This window comes from Trachypithecus francoisi, unplaced genomic scaffold (assembly GCF_009764315.1).
Source record: "Trachypithecus francoisi isolate TF-2019V2 unplaced genomic scaffold, Tfra_2.0 Lachesis_group11, whole genome shotgun sequence".
Lineage (NCBI taxonomy): Eukaryota > Metazoa > Chordata > Mammalia > Primates > Cercopithecidae > Trachypithecus > Trachypithecus francoisi.
The window spans coordinates 130201830-130220712 of NW_022681456.1; the positions used below are offsets into that span (position 1 = coordinate 130201830).

The 18883-nt window shown below is 41.6% G+C and overlaps 1 protein-coding gene across 4 annotated transcripts in view; it reads right to left on the reverse strand.

Moving 5' to 3' along the window:
• The window catches only part of ADIPOR2 (adiponectin receptor 2), a 106748-nt gene continuing 87865 nt past the window's right edge, over positions 1 to 18883 (reverse strand). For 3 of the 4 annotated variants that reach the window (XM_033223268.1, XM_033223270.1, XM_033223269.1), the window contains exons 3-8: positions 15311 to 15430; positions 10070 to 10241; positions 8384 to 8570; positions 7631 to 7818; positions 4599 to 4792; positions 1 to 2736 (exon numbers count right to left, since the gene is read on the reverse strand). In XM_033223268.1, coding sequence (XP_033079159.1) covers positions 2608 to 2736; positions 4599 to 4792; positions 7631 to 7818; positions 8384 to 8570; positions 10070 to 10241; positions 15311 to 15430 — 990 coding nt within the window. In that variant the 3' untranslated portion in view covers positions 1 to 2607. The remainder of the gene's footprint in view (positions 2737 to 4598; positions 4793 to 7630; positions 7819 to 8383; positions 8571 to 10069; positions 10242 to 15310; positions 15431 to 18883) is intronic. The other variant, XM_033223271.1, reaches the window with a different exon arrangement.

Genomic DNA, 18883 nt, shown 5'->3' on the forward strand with positions numbered 1-18883 from the left:
TTTCATTTGGTTCTTTTTATTAGAAACTGAAAATACAGCAAGTAGGGAAACCCCACATCAATGGAACCATCACACAGATGCCCTTCTGGAACCCCAACCTTCTATGATCCCCAAAAATGTGCTTTGTGGCTTTAGCAATTTATAAAGGGGAAGAGGGAAAATACTGAAAAAGGCCACTATTTAATGGTGAAAGAATGAAGCTGTAGAGGTCCCAACCAGCCTAGGGCCAAAAAAGAAAATTAAAAATCTGCACAGAGCAAGCAAGCCTCTGACTGCTGAGAGTAAGGCATTCAGGCGCCAACCTGGTGAGAGTTCTCAGCGAGCACTGTCAGGTCAAGTGCACATGAGGCTGTTGGTAGTGAGTTGCACGTAGACACACATAGAAATGGGCACACACATGCCCACATACACACCCAAAAGAGGGAGATTTTACTGGATTACACATCAGTGATGTTAATTTCATTTTTCCTAAGGGTTTGTGCTATGTTGAACCAGATCCTTCCAGCTTTGGGGTGTGGGTGACTGCACCCAGAGAGCTGCTACTTCTGTTGGTGTTGTGACAGGGCTGTACCTGTACCCTGTATCCCAAAGGGCATGACCAAAGAGCAAGTCTGGCTTCTGATCTGTGCTGTTGCTCCCAAGAAACTAAGTGGGCTTCTGTCCAAATGGCCACTGTCCTGCTGGACTATGCTTTCTCAAAGGGATTAATACTGTTCTTTATTCTGTCAGGCACTGCATCAGTTCATCCACTGAGTCTTTTGCTCGGTCCACCTAGCACCTAGGGCAGTGACCTTATCCAGAACCAAAACGCTCAAGTTCTTCTCAACTTCTACACTGGATTCTTTCTTCCTGGATCCCAGCTTTTGCTGGAGATTGGAAGGGCAAGGGAGGAAAATAACTGAGAAAACTCTATTGAATAGGAGGCCCTTCCTATATTCCCAGACACCTACTGAGGATGCCAGTCCCCATGCTCAGGACCTCCATGTTTAGTTCTAATACCCACAATCCCAGGATATAATGGAGTCATCCCAAGTCTTTGATGACAGTAACCTAAGACTCAAGCGCTATTTTGGTGGTTCACCTATGGGCCAAGATCAGAATTCCATAAACCAGATCCTTTCCCCACCACTTTCTCTGACACCGTATCAGGTTAGGCCTGGGACATGAGCCACTGTCTTGTACCTCACTCCCTGGCAATAACATACCATTGTCTTTAAAATGCCATGTCACTCTATCCCTGTAAAGTGGGGTTCCGTGAGTGCTGACAACTTGGTACTACAATTGGCTTTAAGAGTTCTGCTGGCTTTCTTGTTCAAGGAGAGCCGAGGTGTCTGTCACATCCAGGCTTACCACGACAGTGTACCAAAGGTAAAACTCATCTTTCCTAATCCAAAGGAAAGGTCTCCCAATCTATGTAGACGAGCTCAGGAGAAACCTGGACATGTCAGAATCTCATTTGTAGCTGGCTCCATGCCAAGAACTATGTCAGAGAAAGGTCTATTTCTACTCCCTCAAGGAGGAAGGATAGTTAGGGCAGTGATTTTTAATAGAGGGAAATTTAGAGAGTGTTCCAGAGCTCCACAGCAAGGATATGGAAAACTGTCACATCCCTCTCATAAGACTTACCATAAAAGTGAGCGGGATGCCAGGAAATAACCAGATCAGCCCATGCTAATGTTTCCAGGGCTCCTCCGTGGTCTCCAGCACCCCTTTACCAGATGGTAGGAGTGCATCAGTCTCTCAAATGACAATGACACCCTAACTAGAGCCTTTATCTAACACATCCTGTCAGCCATTCGTGTGCTGCTTCCACTGAGAAAACACATACCACTCCCCTCTACTTCAGATCTCCCAAAGGCTCTCGGGCTTGACCGTGGTCATGTGACCACTGGGCTAGGGCTATACTTTCTGCCCCATTAGGGTCCAAGGTATGTCAGCCTTTAGAAGGCACCTTGGTGCACCAAGACATGGTACATTCTGGGGCTATCACCTGAGCCTCCTCCAGTCACTTTTTGTGCAAAATTCAAACAGTGTGTGGTACTTGCATGTTTCATTCTATACAAAAATTCTCCCTCCCTCCCTTACCCCGTTTTAAACATGTATATAAAGTCTTATTTAAACAGTTAGAAATCTTATTTACATTAATTTCTTTGTTCTCCCAAGAGCATTTAAAATCACACTCCCACCCCTTACTGGATATAAATGTCCACCTAAATTGGTTTGTATTATTGTTATACAGAGAGAGAAAGGGAGAAGAACGAACCACCAAACTGTTTTGCCATCTTCTACAAATAAATATGATATGGATCAGAAGCCAGTTTGCCAAGGGTCTTGCAGAGCCCGCAATCAGTAGATCCCAAGAATAAGCCAGGGTTTGGGCTATGTCTCCTTTTCTCCCAATTGATGCATTCCATCCTTTGAGGTATGATTTATTTTTGTTTTTCTCTTCTCAGTCATGTACCACGCAGAGCCCCTGGGCCGTCACAAAGCCCACGAGGCTGTCAAAGTTTTGGGGCTCCTCTGGTACTGGCATCAGTAGCCGGGAGGGAGGCCCGCAAGTGCTGCAGGCCCTGGTTTAGGGTCACAGTCCCTGGCTACTGGTAGGTATCACAGTGCATCCTCTTCACTGCAGCCCCCGCCGATCATGAAACGAAACTCCTGGAGGTTTGAGACACCATGGAAGTGAACAAAAGCTCCAGCAACCACAAAGATATGAAACAGCTGATGAGAGTGAAACTGGAGAGGGAAAAAAAAGAGAAGGGGATAGAGAAATCCATACATTATTAAGACTGCTAAAGATTCTTAGAAATGTTTAATCCTGGTTCACGCTGAGCAGAAGGCAGGGAATGGATGTGGCAGAGCTCAAATTCAAGGTGTCCACAGATCCTGGAACATCCATTAGGTGTATCACATTCTGCTGAGCTGAAAGTCAGCTGTTCCCAAAGAACTCAAGGTGCTGCCACTCAGCTCTACACATAAACATCTACACACTTAACACTGAAACCAGTGGCAAATGACATACAGACTCTCTTGCTAACAGGCCACAAAGGTCCCAAGGATCCCTTGACACCTAGCCATGGACTATGATTACACATACAGTCCTTTTCCTACTCACTGCTGATGGACATTTTGTCATGGACAAGAGGACTAGAGCTATGGTCATTTACATGTTGCTCTCTTATTAGAAAAACTAAAGAGGATTCCAGGATCGTGTGTGGAATGTCACAACATATGGTCCCCAGAGTTTCCTTCAGTGCTACGATTCTGAAATTTGATGAACTACATAATGTGTCAAAAACTAAGCAAACAGGCCCTTTTACTTCACAAGTCAGAAGCTGGTCTACAAGCAAGTGACATTATTTCTGATTTTACCTGTTCTGTTGAATGCTATTCCACATCTCAAGAAGGGTAATCAATTGCTTGCTGCACTTCAAAAATTACACTATTCTGTCCTTATAATCCCAAAATGAAAAAGTACAGTGGCTAAGCAGGATTTACCAAGAGAAAAACACTGATTTTGGAAGCAAAAACTAGAAGAAATTAAGTCACATCCCAAGAGATGTTTCCCAGGAAACCAAAGGGGATTAATTTCCCCAAAGAAAGGGGATAAAGGGCAAAAACCCCTCCTTACCAACGTCAAAATTACGATGATGCAATCAGAAAGATGAATGAGCTAATTTGAAGCTAAAAAAAACTGCTTAAGTTCAAGATCTTCTTCATTTTACAGATAGCTAAACTAAACTTTAAAGAGATGAGATGATCAGCTTAGTCTATAATAATCAGCAATAGGCTGAGGAACAGAATTCCAAAGGTCAGATTTCACATTAAGCATATTTCCAATTTTGTCTTGTTAAAAATATTTCAGGCCCTCTGTGGTTATAAGTTTTTCTATCTATATCAGTCCATATATTTTCTTTTCCCTCCTCTCTTTCGTCGTCTCTTACCAATGACCACAATCTAGTTCAATCCAGTTCCCTCTTCTTCACAATCCCTCTTCTTCACAACCCCTCTTCTTCCACCAGACATACATACACTCAGTCTCTCATTACAAATCACTAAATTTCGGTATAAAAAAAGACCCTGGTAGAAATCTGGTCCTAAAAAGGACTCAGGTAAAAATCTGGTCTATCATCCTCATTTCATAAATAAGGAAACTGAGACAAAGAATGGCAAAATGACTTTCCATTGTCAAAAGGAGCACAGATTCTGATATTAAAATTAGCCTAATTCAAATTCCAGTTCTACCACTTAATAGCCACATGGCTTGGACAAGTGGCCTCACCTCCCTAAGCCTTAGTCTCCTGATTTGTAAAATGAAGACACGAACAGGAGTTATCATACCACATAGGGCTAATGTATTAAAGGAGGTAATCAATGCAAAGCACTCTGTACTATGCTGAGCATCAAGGAAGTGCTCACTAAATGTTAGTTATTACTGTACTTATTGTCCACAGAAAGACAGCTAAACAAGGAATAAGGACCAGAATACAACTCTCCTAACTTTGAGTCTAAAACTTTCTCTATTGCATCACTCTGCAGTATGCCAATAACCCACGAGCAGGTACCTACACACACTCAATCACCCCTGACATACTTACCCAGATGTCACATTTGCCAGGAAAAAAGCGTTCGGGGATCCGGGCAGCATACAGGGCAGCTCCTGTGATGTAGAGGCTGGCCATCAGCATCAACCAGCCTATCTGCCCTATGGTGGCAGCCTTGAGGAACCCCTCCGAGATGACATAGTGCAAGGTCGGAATGATTCCACTCAGGCCCAGGCCCAGAAACACTCCTAGGAGTCACAAGAAGAGAGTGAAGTAACGCAGAAGAGAAACAAAGAGCCAGAAGTCAATATTACAGCACGGTCCCATTAACTCTGTAAACTGAATATTTCCAAGTAGCATACAAAATTAGCTTCCAGTTTTAAAGGAAAAAGAAGGTTCTTCAAACTCTAGGACACTGTCACACAAGACAACACAGCTATATTCTAAAGATTTACAAATGCAAGGAGCCAGCTGGGTGCAGTGGCTCACACCTGTCATCCCAGCACTTTGTGAGGCCAAAGCAGGCAGATCATCTGAGGTCAGGAGTTCAAGACCAGCCTGGCTAACAGGGTGAAACCCCATTTCTACTAAACATCCAAAAAGTAGCCAGGCATGGTAGCGCACACCTGTAATCCCAGCTACTCAGGAGGCTGACGCAGGAGAATCGCCTGAGCCTGAACCCAAGAGGCAGAGGATGCAGTGAGCCGAGATCACACCATTGCACTCCAGCTTGGGCAACAAGAGTAAAATTCTGCCTCAAAAAAAAAAAGAAGCAAGGAGCCTCGCTAAGAGAGGTCTAGCTTAGTAAGTCAGCAGTGTTCAAGGGTTTTGAATTAATGTTGCTAAATGTTTGCAGAAAGGACAGCTCCAGGAGTTTATTTAAACTGTCCTAGCCTGTCCTTTTACAGACACAGGTTACAATACAAGCTATTTTACGTATCTCATCTTCTCTTTGAAGCAACAGACGTTCCTGGGGTGGAGAGGTAATGAATGATCATATCACCTGGCATCACCTATTTTTAATAGGAATCTAGGGCTGGGCACAGTGGCTCACACCTGTCATCCGAGCACTTTGGGAGGCCAAGGCAGGCGGATCACTTGAGGTCAGGAGCCAAGATGGCACCCCTGCACTCCAGCCTGGACTACAAAGCAAAACTTCATCTCAGAAAAAAAAGAAAAGAAAAAAGAAAAAAAAATTTAATCCAAATCTGTGACCTCTAACTGGGCACTTAAAAATTGTTCAATGCCTTTAACAAATGACCTAATGGGGGTGGGGGATGGGAGAGAATACTATACTAAGATGAGAGAGAGTGAGAGAGGTTTCTGAAAGCTCCCAGGCCCCTAAATAACAATCAGGTACAAAAGTCCGGCAAATCACTCAGCCACAGCCCTACTGCCTTACTGCCTCCAGAAATCTAAAGTAATGTTTTTTTAACTTCTAGATATGACCTAAGTTCTAAGATGAATTAAATGAGTCTCAACCAGCATTTTTTTAAATGAACTAGAATAAAATTAAAATATCAGACTGTAACATAAGTGGAGTCTATTTTGTTAAAGTTTTGTAATTTATATATACATGAACTTATGTATAGATACACGTGTTCAGGACTGTAATAGAAAATGTCATGGAAAAAAAAAAAATTTGAAGGCCACTAGTCTAAATCCACTTTGAAACCTGTGTATCAGCCAAAGCAACATAGGAACTCCTTGCCTCAGCCAGTAACTAATTGCTCCTACATTTTGACACAGAGTTAACAATGACCCTTGCAAAACAAGCTGTCATTTGGTAAGCTTTCTCCACAGATAAAGAGCCTATGACTTGCTTTGGACATTACCAAATAAACTGCTGGTATACAGCAATATATGTAAGCACAGATACAGGATGCATACTCACAAATAAAATGGGCATCTAAGAGAGAAGAGGAAAATGGCAATGCTGCTCTCACAAAAGATAAGAACCAAGCAGGCCTAAAGAAAAACTATTTCCTACCTCTGCTCCTCTAAGGAATTATTATCATGATATTTCTTCACTTGTTCTTTTCCTCTACATGCTAAGCAAAGGCTGCTAATGGTTTCTGCCTATCATTCTCTAAGTCAAAGGCTCAGGAACTTGGTTCTTCTGATGTATATAAATAGCAAAACGCTCAGCTCTACTCAGCAAAGACGTTCTTATCTCATGTGCTCAAACAGGCTTAACACCACTGTACTACTCAAGTACTGCTGAAAGCGGACCTGATCAATGCTCATTTGCTCATACCAACACAAAAAGGAGGAGGGCAGAGTGTTGTAACAGTGGTCACTGACATGAAGTTACTTCTGTGTCTAACCTTCCAGGTACCTGCAGATGATCCAAGGCTTAGATTTTAATACTAAATGGTTTTGGGGGTTTAAGGATGAAAGGAAAAACACTCCTTGTTCATTCTCAGTGGGCACGGAGTTTGACACTGAGTGGGAGACAAAAACATCTCTGCTAACTCCATACCCTATAAGAAGACTCAGCCAAGGCACTGAGGGCCTTGTGGCTTTCTCTATGATCTCCAGCTAAACAGGCATTATCCTAAATATAAAAAGTCCCTTTACCCTACATCAGAAGGGAGATATGGTGCCTGCTTTAACAAAACACAATCAGTACGGGGGTGAAGCCTTAAGCAGATTATCCATTATAAAATAAAAATACAAAACAAAACAGAAAATGACAACAAAAAAAGAATCACTACAAAAAGTACACTCCACGCTGAGTAAGAAAAATCATTGTTTACAAAAGTTACAGACTACCGCTTTCTGGATGGTGGTTAGCCATAAACTCAAGTAAGTAACAGTCCCAAATTATATCACCTCATACTCACCATGACCCCTCAACCCTAATGCTTTAAGACAATTAATAAACACTACTGACAACAACAACTACTACTATTACTACTACTACTACAACATAAAAGAAAACCCTCAACAATAGGACTGTGATTTCTTCATCTTGGCATCACAAATACACAGCATAATGTTTGGCAAATGGTAGAACTTTAATAAATAGTGAATTTAACTAGTGAATAAATGAATGTCGAATGTAGAACCTCCAGTGTTCTTACCTGCTCTTACTCCCCGATACTGAGGGGTGGCAAACATGTCCCACTGGGAGACTATAATGGCTGCAATGCCCAGCACACAGATGACAATCAAGTAGATGAAGCAAGGTTGTGGATTACAGTAGAAAGAATAATAAAGCCAAGGAACAAAACTTCCCATAATCAGAAGAGCAATACCAGAGTAATCCAGTCTATGATAGAGAAAAAAAAAAAAATCCATTTAATGCAGTAATTTAAAAATTACTAGCCACTACAGGTTCCAATTAATCCCTCATGACATGGCCGGGCACGGTGGCTCAAGCCTGTAATCCCAGCACTTTGGGAGGCCGAGACGGGCGGATCACGAGGTCAGGAAATCGAGACCATCCTGGCTAACATGGTGAAACCCCGTCTCTACTAAAAATACAAAAAACTAGCCGGGCGAGGTGGCGGGCGCCTGTAGTCCCAGCTACTTGGGAGGCTGAGGCAGGAGAATGGCGAGAACCCGGGAGGCGGAGCTTGCAGTGAGCTGAGATTGCGCCACTGCACTCCAGTCTGGGCGACAGAGCGAGACTCTGCCTCAAAAAAAAAAAAAAAAAATCCCTCATGACATAAGCCATCAACAACAGCTAAGAGCCAAACTGGGTTGCTATTTAAAAAAAAAAAAAAAAGTTTCCATGAGATGATATTAAGAATTCTGCCAACTCTGCTGAATGTTTTTCCGTTATGCACTACCTCTAAATCATTGGCCAAAATACGGACTTTACAGATACTTACTTAGAGAAGAGCCGGGAGACCCCCTCTGAGTGGCAGTAGACTGTGTGGAAGAGCCATGAGAAAGAAAGGCAGAGAATGGCTCCTAAGAAAAATAATCCAAAGACCACCTTCTCTTGCAGAGGGGCCACAAAGGAGATATTTGGGCGAAACATATAAAAGATCCCCAGGCACAGGAAGAATACACAACCTAGGAAAAAGAGCACACAAAATAGATAAAATATCACCCTTTAAAAGAGACAATATTATGTAATGATTCTGTTTTCAATCCTTCAGCATCATAACAATATCTGAATCAAAAGTTCAATGAGAAAAATTTTCCAAGTAACTCAGGCCTGTCCAAAATCGTGGTTTACTTCCAACATTGCTGGTATCAGAAATACTTCAGCTTCATAAACTGAATATACAGAATGTAAAAACTTATCTAAGGGCATAATCTAAAAAGAAATCGGACAGTGTGGCTACTTCTTAGAAGAGATAATAAGAAGCCACTCCTACCTCTAGATGTAGAATAGTTTCATTTATACAGTTTTTGGCACATACATCATAGTCCAGCTTTCAATGGTCCATTGTGCTTTTGCTTTTGTTTTTACAATGAATTCCAATACCCCTAAACCCTGCCAAGAAATACCGCTTTCCTCTACCAATAGCTGTCAGGGAGCATCATGCTGCTTCTCTGGTCCTCATCAGCTGGTTCAGGAGATTCAAGGGTTAAGGACAGTAAAATGCCTACTCAGGCCATTTCCTAACCAATTCCTAAACTGTTCTACACAGAAAGATGCCACGTTCCTATTGTTTAGGGAAGGGCCACCTAACACAAGGCAGGCACAGAAATTTCAAGTTCAACATTTGTTAAGTAATTATCATTTTAATTAAAAATTATCCTTGAATTAGAAGTCAGCAACAAACTTGATTTGACTCTCTATTCTCCTCTCACTATACTAGCAGGCAGGAACTTAGAGGCACCATGGAAATCAAATGTGTGGTAAGTAAGGAGTAAGGCCAGAAACTAGTATATTCACAAGGTTGTACAACTGTCACCACTAATTCCAAAATATTTTCATCACCCCAAACAGAAGTACTGTATCTGCTGTCATCCCCCATTCCCCACTCCTCACAGCCCTAAACAACCAGTAATCTGTCTTTATGGATTTTCCTGTCCTGGACATTTCATGCATGTAGAATCAAACAACATGTAACCTTTTGTGTCTGGCTTCTTAGCAAATGTTTTCAAGCCTCACCCATGTTGTGGCGTGTATCAGTGCTTCATCCCTTTTTGCAGCTAAATAATACACCGGTGTATGAATATACCATATTTTGTTTATCCATTACCAGTGCATATAAGTAATGAATTCTAAAAGATCAGATTACTTCTATTAAATAATACCTTCTCAGTGGTTACTACAATATGAAACCACATTTTGTATAGCAACTACTTTTACTTGGCCTGGTTTGAGGACAATATCTGAAAATCTAGTAGACAGAAATACGACTTAAGTGATAACAAAATCATAGTGCAAACCAGGATAACCTAGGAGTAAACCAGTGAGAAAATTCATCATTAGAAATTCAGAGAACAAAATGGCAAATCCAAATACATGTCTGAAGTTCTGTCCTTACCATCAAATACATGAAAATAAAAAGAAAGACAGTGAATCGCCCGCTCATCACATCACTGACATTACATACCTAAGAGATGTGTCCAAATGTTGCCTGTTTCTGTGTGTATTCTGAAAATGCTCTTAAAACAGGCCCGGAAAGAAGGCATAGGAGGCCGGTGTCCATGCAGGAGGAAGTCATTATCCTTGAGCCAGTCTGGTAGTACATCATGAGGGATCACTCGCCACCGACCTTCCCATACCTGGCAGAGGGGTATTATCAAACATCTTTGTGATTTTGTCAATTTAGCAACACTGATCCCTAACAACTATGTCTTACCACACTGTTTCATAATGGGAAAAATAATTCATTTTTTAAAAGGCAAACATCTTAAAATGTATAATGTCTTATATTCTGAGTTCTTTAAAAAGACTGATGAAAAAGATATTTTTGCCGGGAATGGTGGCTCAAGCCTTTAATCCCAGCACTTTGGGAGGCCGAAGTGGGCGGATCACCTGAGGTCAGGAGTTCGAGACCAGCCTGACCAACATGGAGAAGCCCTATTTCTACTAAAAATACAAAAAATTCGCCGGACGTGGTGGCACATGCCTGTAATCCCACCTGTTCGGGAGGCTGAGGCAGGAGAATTGCTTGAACCCGGGAGGTGGAGGTTGTGGTGAGCTGAGATGACGCCACTGCACTCCAGCCTGGGCAACAAGAGCAAAACTCTGCCAAAAAAAAAAAAAAAAAGGAAGGAAGGAAAGGAAAGGAAGGAAAGGAAGGGAGGGAAGGGAGGGAAGGGAGGGAAGGGAGGAAGGGAGGGAAGGAGGGAGGGAGGGAGGGAGGGAGGGAAGGAAGGAAGGAAGGAAGGAAGGGAGGGAGGGAGGGAGGGAGGGAGGAGGAAGGAAGGAAGGAAAAAGAAGAGAGAGAGAGAAAGAAAGAAAAGAGAAAGAAGGAAAGAAGGAAGGAAGAAAGGGAGGGAGGGAGGGAGGGAGGGAGGGAGGGAGGGAGGAGGAGGAAGGAAGGAAGGAAGGAAGGAGAAAGAAAAGAGAAAGAAAAGAGAAAGAAAGAAAGAAAGAAAGAAAGAAAGAAGGAAAGAAAGAGGTATTTTTAAGTGGGGACCTTAGGAAAAGGAAAGAGTAAATAAATTTATAGGACACGCCCTACAACAGTAGTTTCAAACTTCGTTTCAATCTGGCTAACGGTGGGATGAAGGTTCCAAAGTCTCAGTCATACAGACCCCCTTCATCCTATGTAACAGACTTTACCCCTGATAAATCCCTGTGGTATTAAATATGAACATTTTTATTTTTAATATTCCTATTGGTAAAAACAGAATTACACAGAATAACACTTTTGTGCCTTTTGCTAAAATCTCTCTCTCCATCTTACTCTCTCTTCTCTTCCCACCGCACAAATATGATGAAGCAGAAAAGAAAGAGAACAGGAGTCAAAAAATTGTGGATCCCTGGCATTAACTAGCTATGAGATTTAATTAATTATAAAACCTCCAACCTGAAGTTCCTTCTTTTGTAAAATAGTGCTTCAGTTACTTCATAAGGAAATCATGAAGATCAAACAAAATGACACAAAGCATTTCATGAATTAGTTAGTAATTCCTGGCATCTACTCCAAAGACAGTATATGACTATCCCCAGGGGCTATCTCCTGTGGGACAGTTAGTGTCTAATCCACCTTCCTGCTTGTGCTGCAGAGAGATGGTAAAGAAGCTCAGCCCTAACTGCCCTTTCAGTCCCTCAGCGCCCTTTCCTCCCTTTTCCTCATGGTCCCTCCCGCATCAGATTCTAGAGGAAAAGGGATCAGGAATCCGATATCCCCTCTGTAGGAAGTCTGTCAACCTCTGCACTCTGCTTCTTTTAATGTCTCATAGCCCCAACAGCTCACACCACAAGGACCACTAATCTTGTCTAACTTGCTTCTGCTAGACAGAAGGATGCAAGGAAAAATGGCAGGCATATGGTCTATCTTCCGGCTAATGTGGGCTGAGCAGTTCTTCCAGTCTATTACCCTATAAAGCAAGAATCCAGGCTACAAATCAGCAAGATTCACCTTCAGACAATGACCTCCACCCTACCCACTACAGGAGTCTTGTGACAATATGGGTAAGCCACAGAAACTTGGCTCTCTCTCTACTCTGTGGAAAGACTGCCACTTACTCCCAGCTACTGTGCCCATTCCTTTTGCTCCACAACCTGTTTCTTGTTCTGTGCTCTCTTACTTCCTTACAGATATTTGTAAAAGAACTAATCCTCTGTGTAACATCTCCACCTCCAAAGGAAGTGAGGACTAACAATTTAAGAACAGATGTGTCCTCTTAACACTCTATCCAAACTAGCCCCCCCGCCTCTTGCCTGCTCTTCCTGCCCCCAGCCATACATAACCTCTCCTCCCTCCCCTTCCAACTCAAAACTTGGGGTCTATGGTTACTGGTGCAAATCTGGCTATTCTATGCTTGTTCCTAACATACGATAAAATAAAATAATGCCAAAAGACTAATCTTTATTTTTAACAGCTGCTGCTAATAGTACTACCACTTACAAAAGTAGCTGTATAAGATCTTCCACAGGACTTTATGGAGAGAAAGAGAGAAAGGAAATCAGGGATCCAGTATCCCTTCTGTTGGAACTGTTGGAAGTCTGTCAGCCTCTGCAGTCTGCTTCTTTTAGTGTCAGAGAGAGACCAAGATACTGAATTTTTTGCATCAAATTTGAATTTGGGAAAAGACCACTATTGTTGAGATTAACCTTACAAAATGTTACTATTACCTTACTTTGGGGGAATTTTATTTTCTGAGAGGGAGAGGAAGATAGAAATCAATCCTTACATCTTCAAGGCAATTCACAATGTGCACACAGCTCTGCTGTATCTGAAGTGCTACTTTGCTACCCTACATAGACAAAAGAGTCATATGTTCCCTTTTTACATTCAAAAAGAATATGTGAGTTTCTTACTGGTTATATATGCATATAATTTCAGAGTGATTTTCCCTGTTATTTCTAAACAAATGTTCTAGTGGTCTAAATACTGAGACAAGGAGCTATACTTTCTTAATTACACTGCAATTAGTGACACATTCAACAGACACTGCACCCTCATTCTCAACTTGGAGTCACATATAGTCAGCCAAATTCCAACACAAATAGGTATATCCTCTTTTACCCCCTAGAATAAAAGAAGAAGATCACAGCTTAGCCAAAGACATATTTATTTATAAGCTTGACAAAGACACTGCCTACCTTCAAATATCTTAGCAATAATCCACTGGGTATGTGGGTATATTAGACCATAAAATAAAATGCACAGAAACATTTCTTAAAAAAACAGCCGGGTGCAGTGGCTCACACCTGTAATCCCAGCACTATGGGAGGCCGAGGCGGGCGGATCACAAGGTCAGGAGATCGAGACCATCCTGGTCAACATGGTGAAACCCCCACCTCTTCTAAAAGTACAAAAATTAGCCGGGCATGGTAGCACATGCCTGTAATTCCAGCTACTCAGGAGGCTGAGGCAGGAGAATCACTTGAACCCGGGAGTCAGAGGTTGCAGTGAGTGGAGACTGTGCCACTGCACTCCAGTCTTACGACAGAGTGAGACTCAAAAATAAATAAATCTCAAAAACAAATAAACTGCCTGTAGCATACATCCTATTCCCACATGGACCTGGTTATGCTGGTAAAATAGCAAAAACTGAAGTCTAGGGGCAAAAAGAATGACCAAGATCACAGCATATTTCTTATTAAACTGTCTCTGTTTACTTGCTTCCAATCCAAGAAATAGAATCCCTGTACCACTAGACATGGCTGGTTTTCAAGTGTGGTCAGTTGCATTGCCATGGCAGGGTAGAGCCACACCAGACAACACTGTGTAACAGGACGCCTCTTCATTCTGCTGTCATAAACAAACTGCTAAGGGATATTTAAAACACTCCTTTTCTTCAGAAGATCATAGTTTGTAGCAAACAAATGTCCTGCCCTATTTATTCTCCGATTCACTGTTTAATTTAGAGTTTTAGTTGCTTTATTCTTTGCTCTCTGTTCAGAAAGGGAGGACAAAAAGGCAGTTAAGTCAGCTACAGTACCCCGCTGATCTCTAAATATTAAAATTCCCTAATGGCCCAGATACTAAATTTGCCAACTTTGAGAGATTTCTTCACACCAAATTTTCATTTTAAAAACAAAATAATCTTTTGTATCCCTTTGTGCTAATTCTCCTGAGACAGTGATCACTAGAACGAATCTATTGTTTTGTTCAGTTTCTTCACTCATTGTCAAACTGTCTAAAATTTTCTATTTCAGACCCATGTTTAAATTCCCCCTGAAAACCCACTAGACCCTTAGTCTTGGAAAGGATGTCTATGTTCAGATCACAATGTTCTCTTTTCATACTCTGGTCCAAAGTGATAGTATTCTAAGTCCACTGTTCCCAATTATTTCCAGCATTATTGTGAATGTAAGAAAACCTATAGTCTCCTGGATCTAAGACCATGTGCATAAAAAGTTTTGGTTTCATAAAAGCCATGAAAAGCTAAGTGTCACAAAAATTTCTCTCTAAATAGTAGCTCTCCAGAAATGTTTAATAAATCAATTTATATACACACAGACAGACTGACTTATGTTAATTAGATCCTACCTGCCAGGGCCCTTATTGATCTGATTGATCAAGTACCTAGAAGTTTACCAATGTGTCTATTTTCTCTAAGCAAGCAAACTCAACTCTAATTACTATTTTAGAAAAAAAAAAAAGAGAGAGAATCCCACAATAGGTCCTAGGGAATCAGACAATGGACTGGAAGAAAAACCTTAGAGACAGAATATATACCAGCTGAACTGAAAATACCAGATGTACATTAAAACTGGAAAATTTCTCTCTCAAGAGTAGCCTGATTACTCAGAATTCCTAGAATCCCTAGAAAGAACAGTACATTTGCCATTGCAGTCAGTCAGCAGAACAGATTTAAGGGACCTGAGGAGGGCATTTTCGTATCTCCAGGCATCAACCACTTCTGATTATGTTTCATTCTGTTTGTCTAAACCACCAATAAGACATTTACTCTCTTAACCTACATTAGGAAATATTTGCTTCCCAGCTGGATATCCTAGTTTTATCAGAGCTTTATCATGGCTACTACAAGCCAACAAATGTATTGTGTCTTCAACAAGATTAGAGACCCAAGACCACCTCTGTCCCCATCTTGCCACAGATCTTCCCCAAAGCAAACCAAAGGCTACAGTACTACCACTCTCTCTAAAGGTTTCTGTTTGGGAAGGGCTAAATACATAGCATGACAATGACAAGAAACTGCACTCTTACCTTACAAACAAATTCTTCCATTTTTTCCATAGCATGATGGGCTTGCAAGAGAGGGGACATGCCCATAAACCCCTCATCTTCCTGAGGAGCTTCATCACTGCACTCGTGTTCCTCAGAGCTCTGCAAGGCAATCACAGAAACAGTCAAGGACAGAGACTGGGAGCCAAATGACACAATCAATACATTTCCCTTGCAGAATTATAATGAAATTCTTAAGGTTAAAACAAGGCCTTAGACAAGAATCAACAATATAGTAAGTCAGTTTATTATAGAATTATTAGTATTAAAAATGAACTCTAGTACTCAATTCTTCTCTGACAGATGAATTAACTGTCTACTATAGCAGCATCTCTGTGTTTGTTTCAGTAGCAAATTCCTGGCTTTACTGGTTTGTTTTTTAAGAATTATGTCAGGCCGGGCGCGGTGGCTCAAGCCTGTAATCCCAGCATTTTGGGAGGCCGAGACGGGCGGATCACGAGGTCAGGAGATCGAGACCCTCCTGGCTAACACGGTGAAACCCCGTCTCTACTAAAAAATACAAAAAAAAAAAAAACTAGCGGGGCGACGTGGCGGGCGCCTGTAGTCCCAGCTACTTGGGAGGCTGAGGCAGGAGAATGGCGTAAACCCAGGAGGCGGGGCTTGCAGTGAGCTGAGATCCGGCCATTGCACTCCAGCCTGGGCGGCAGAGTGAGACTCCATCTCAAAAAAAAAAAAAAAAAGAATTATGTCATAGATCCATAATAATATTACATAAAATTGAGAAATTACTGAGGGGAAAACCTCCAAGACTCACACCTGGGACACATGAAATAAATAACTGTGATACACAATGTGGTAAGTACTCTAGTGGCAGAGAGAAAAAGGAGAGAAAACATTAACAAATTTAAAAAAAAATATATCCAACACAGAGGAAAAGGCTTTATTTATTTATTTATTATTTATTTATTTTTTTTTTGAGGCGGAGTCTCGCTCTGTCGCCCGGACTGGAGTGCAGTGGCCGGATCTCAGCTCACTGCAAGCCCCGCCTCCCGGGTTTACGCCATTCTCCTGCCTCAGCCTCTGGAGTAGCTGGGACTACAGGCGCCCGCCACCTCGCCCGGCTAGTTTTTGTATTTTTAGTAGAGACGGGGTTTCACCATGTTAGCCAGGATGGTCTCGATCTCCTGACCTCGTGACCCGCCCGTCTCGGCCTCCCAAAGTGCTGGGATTACAGGCTTGAGCCACCGCGCCCGGCCTGGAAAAGGCTTATCTAACTTAATCCCAACGACCTTATTAAGTATTCTCATTCCCATTTAACATATTAAGAGCATTAGGCAAAGAGGTTAAATAAGTTGTCCAAGTTTTAAAGCTGAAGTGGAAAAGTCAAAAAGTCAAACTCCAAAACCCACTGCCTTTCCACATTCTTTTTTTTTTTTTTTTTTTGAGACGGAGTCTCGCTCTGTCACCCAGGCTGGAGTGCAGTGGCCAGATCTCAGCTCACTGCAAGCTCCGCCTCCTGGGTTTACGCCATTCTCCTGCCTCAGCCTCTCGAGTAGCTAGGACTACAGGCGCCCACCACCTCGCCCGGCTAGTTTTTTTGTATTTTTTTTTTTTTAGTAGAGACGGGGTTTCACCGTGTTAGCCAGGATGGTCTTGATCTCCTGACCTCGTGATCCACCCGTCTCGGCCTCCCAAAGTGCTGGGATTACAGGCTTGAGCCACCGCGCCCGGCTGCCTTTCCACATTCTGAAGAAAATGACTGATTTGTCTAGGCAAATGGAAAAAAGTGACAATCCGGTATGGTCTAAAGAGATAAATTACTAAAATTAAAATTTCTGCCTCCAGACCAAGGTTCATACTGGTTTAGATACAATGATATTGTGAGAAGAAGGGCAGCAGACTAGAAGTCAGGAGACCAAAGTGGTGAGGCCAGCTCTACCACTAACATCAACGGATTCTCACTGCAGGTCCATTTTCTCCCTACATATCAAGGGAGGAGTTTAAACAATCTCTACAGTCTTCTACATCTCTAAAAAATTCTATAATTCTTTAACTCAATTAATAAGACAGCACAAGAGAACCACAATTCCCTATCTAACCAAGAGTCTGTTTAGACAAACAGTACTGCTAACATCACTGCACAAAGAAATGAATGAATCCTCTACATCTAATCGAAAAACTAATTGGTAAGAATGAACACAGAGGCAATGGGTAATCTACTACAACACTTTAAATTTTATCTTGTTTAAAAGGAAATTCTGAGATTTTAATTTTCCTGTTCTCCAGTTTATAAGACACTAACTAGAGGCTATGATGTGGCATGTGAGACATATTACACACCCAGTCTGATTTTATAAAAACATATAATCTCCAAGAAAACCATCTTGAATAAAATAACCCTCCATCTTTGCTTACCTAAAATGTACTCTCTATCCTTCAATGACTAACCTTCATAGTTCCTATTTAAAACCCTTCTTTAACTATCCTAAACTCATGTTCTTCAACCTTTCTTTCATTACTGCTACCCCCAAGCCCGGGATCTTTTTTTTTTTTTTCTTTGAGAAGGGGTCTCAGTGGTGCGATCATGGCTCACTGCAGCCTCAACCTCCTGGGCTCAAGCAATCCTCCACCTCAGCCTCCTGAATAGCTGGGGCTACAGGTGTGCACCACTGTGTGCACATGTGTGTGTGCACCACTGTGTGCACATGTGTGTGTGCACCACCGTGGGCACATGTGTGTGCAGTGCGCACTACAGGTATGCACCACTGTATCTGTGTGTGCACATGCGTGTTTATGTGTGTGTAGAAACGAGGTCTATGTTGCTCAGGCTGGTCTTGAACTCCTGGCCTCAAGCAATCCTCCTGCCTCAGCTTCCAAATATATTGGGATTATAGGTATGAGCCACTGCACCTGGCCCTGGGACATTTTTAGATTGCTTTCTTAATCCCCATGAATTTTAATAACACAGATACACTATCTATGTACTGTGGCCCTATGGGGGGTTACAAACCATAGTAGTATTTAATAGTTTTTCACCGCCCACCCCGCCAAGAACCAGTTTTCATTAGAGACTGCATAACCGCATAACCTGTCTAACCCACAGCAGTTGCTTCTTCTGACTTGTTTCTTCTTCTGACTTCTTCTTCTGATTTCTTTAGCACTTAAGTCTGTGCCTCTCATTTGACAGTAATATCTGATTACAGCTTTTATTGATTTATACTGTTTTATTTAATGTTTAATAGAATTTTACATTTTTAATGTATTATTTCCTAAACTAGATTTTAAGTGTCTATCTTCTTCCCCATGGCTTCTAGAACATACTTACATGATGGCTAAATTAATAAATGCTCTAGAAGACTTTCAACAATAGATTAAAGAGGGCTGTGCCTAATTAAACATGAAATTAAAACGATAAAATTCCATTAAAATTATATAAAACCTGAAAACGGTCAATAGCTTGAAACGATTACAGCAGACCGATTTTAAAATATAAAATTACATGCTATGTAAAATAGCTCAAATATTTATGCATATTCAACGTATTTGATTCTTCACAAAGAAACAGAAACAGTCTTTATTCTCATGCAAATTACT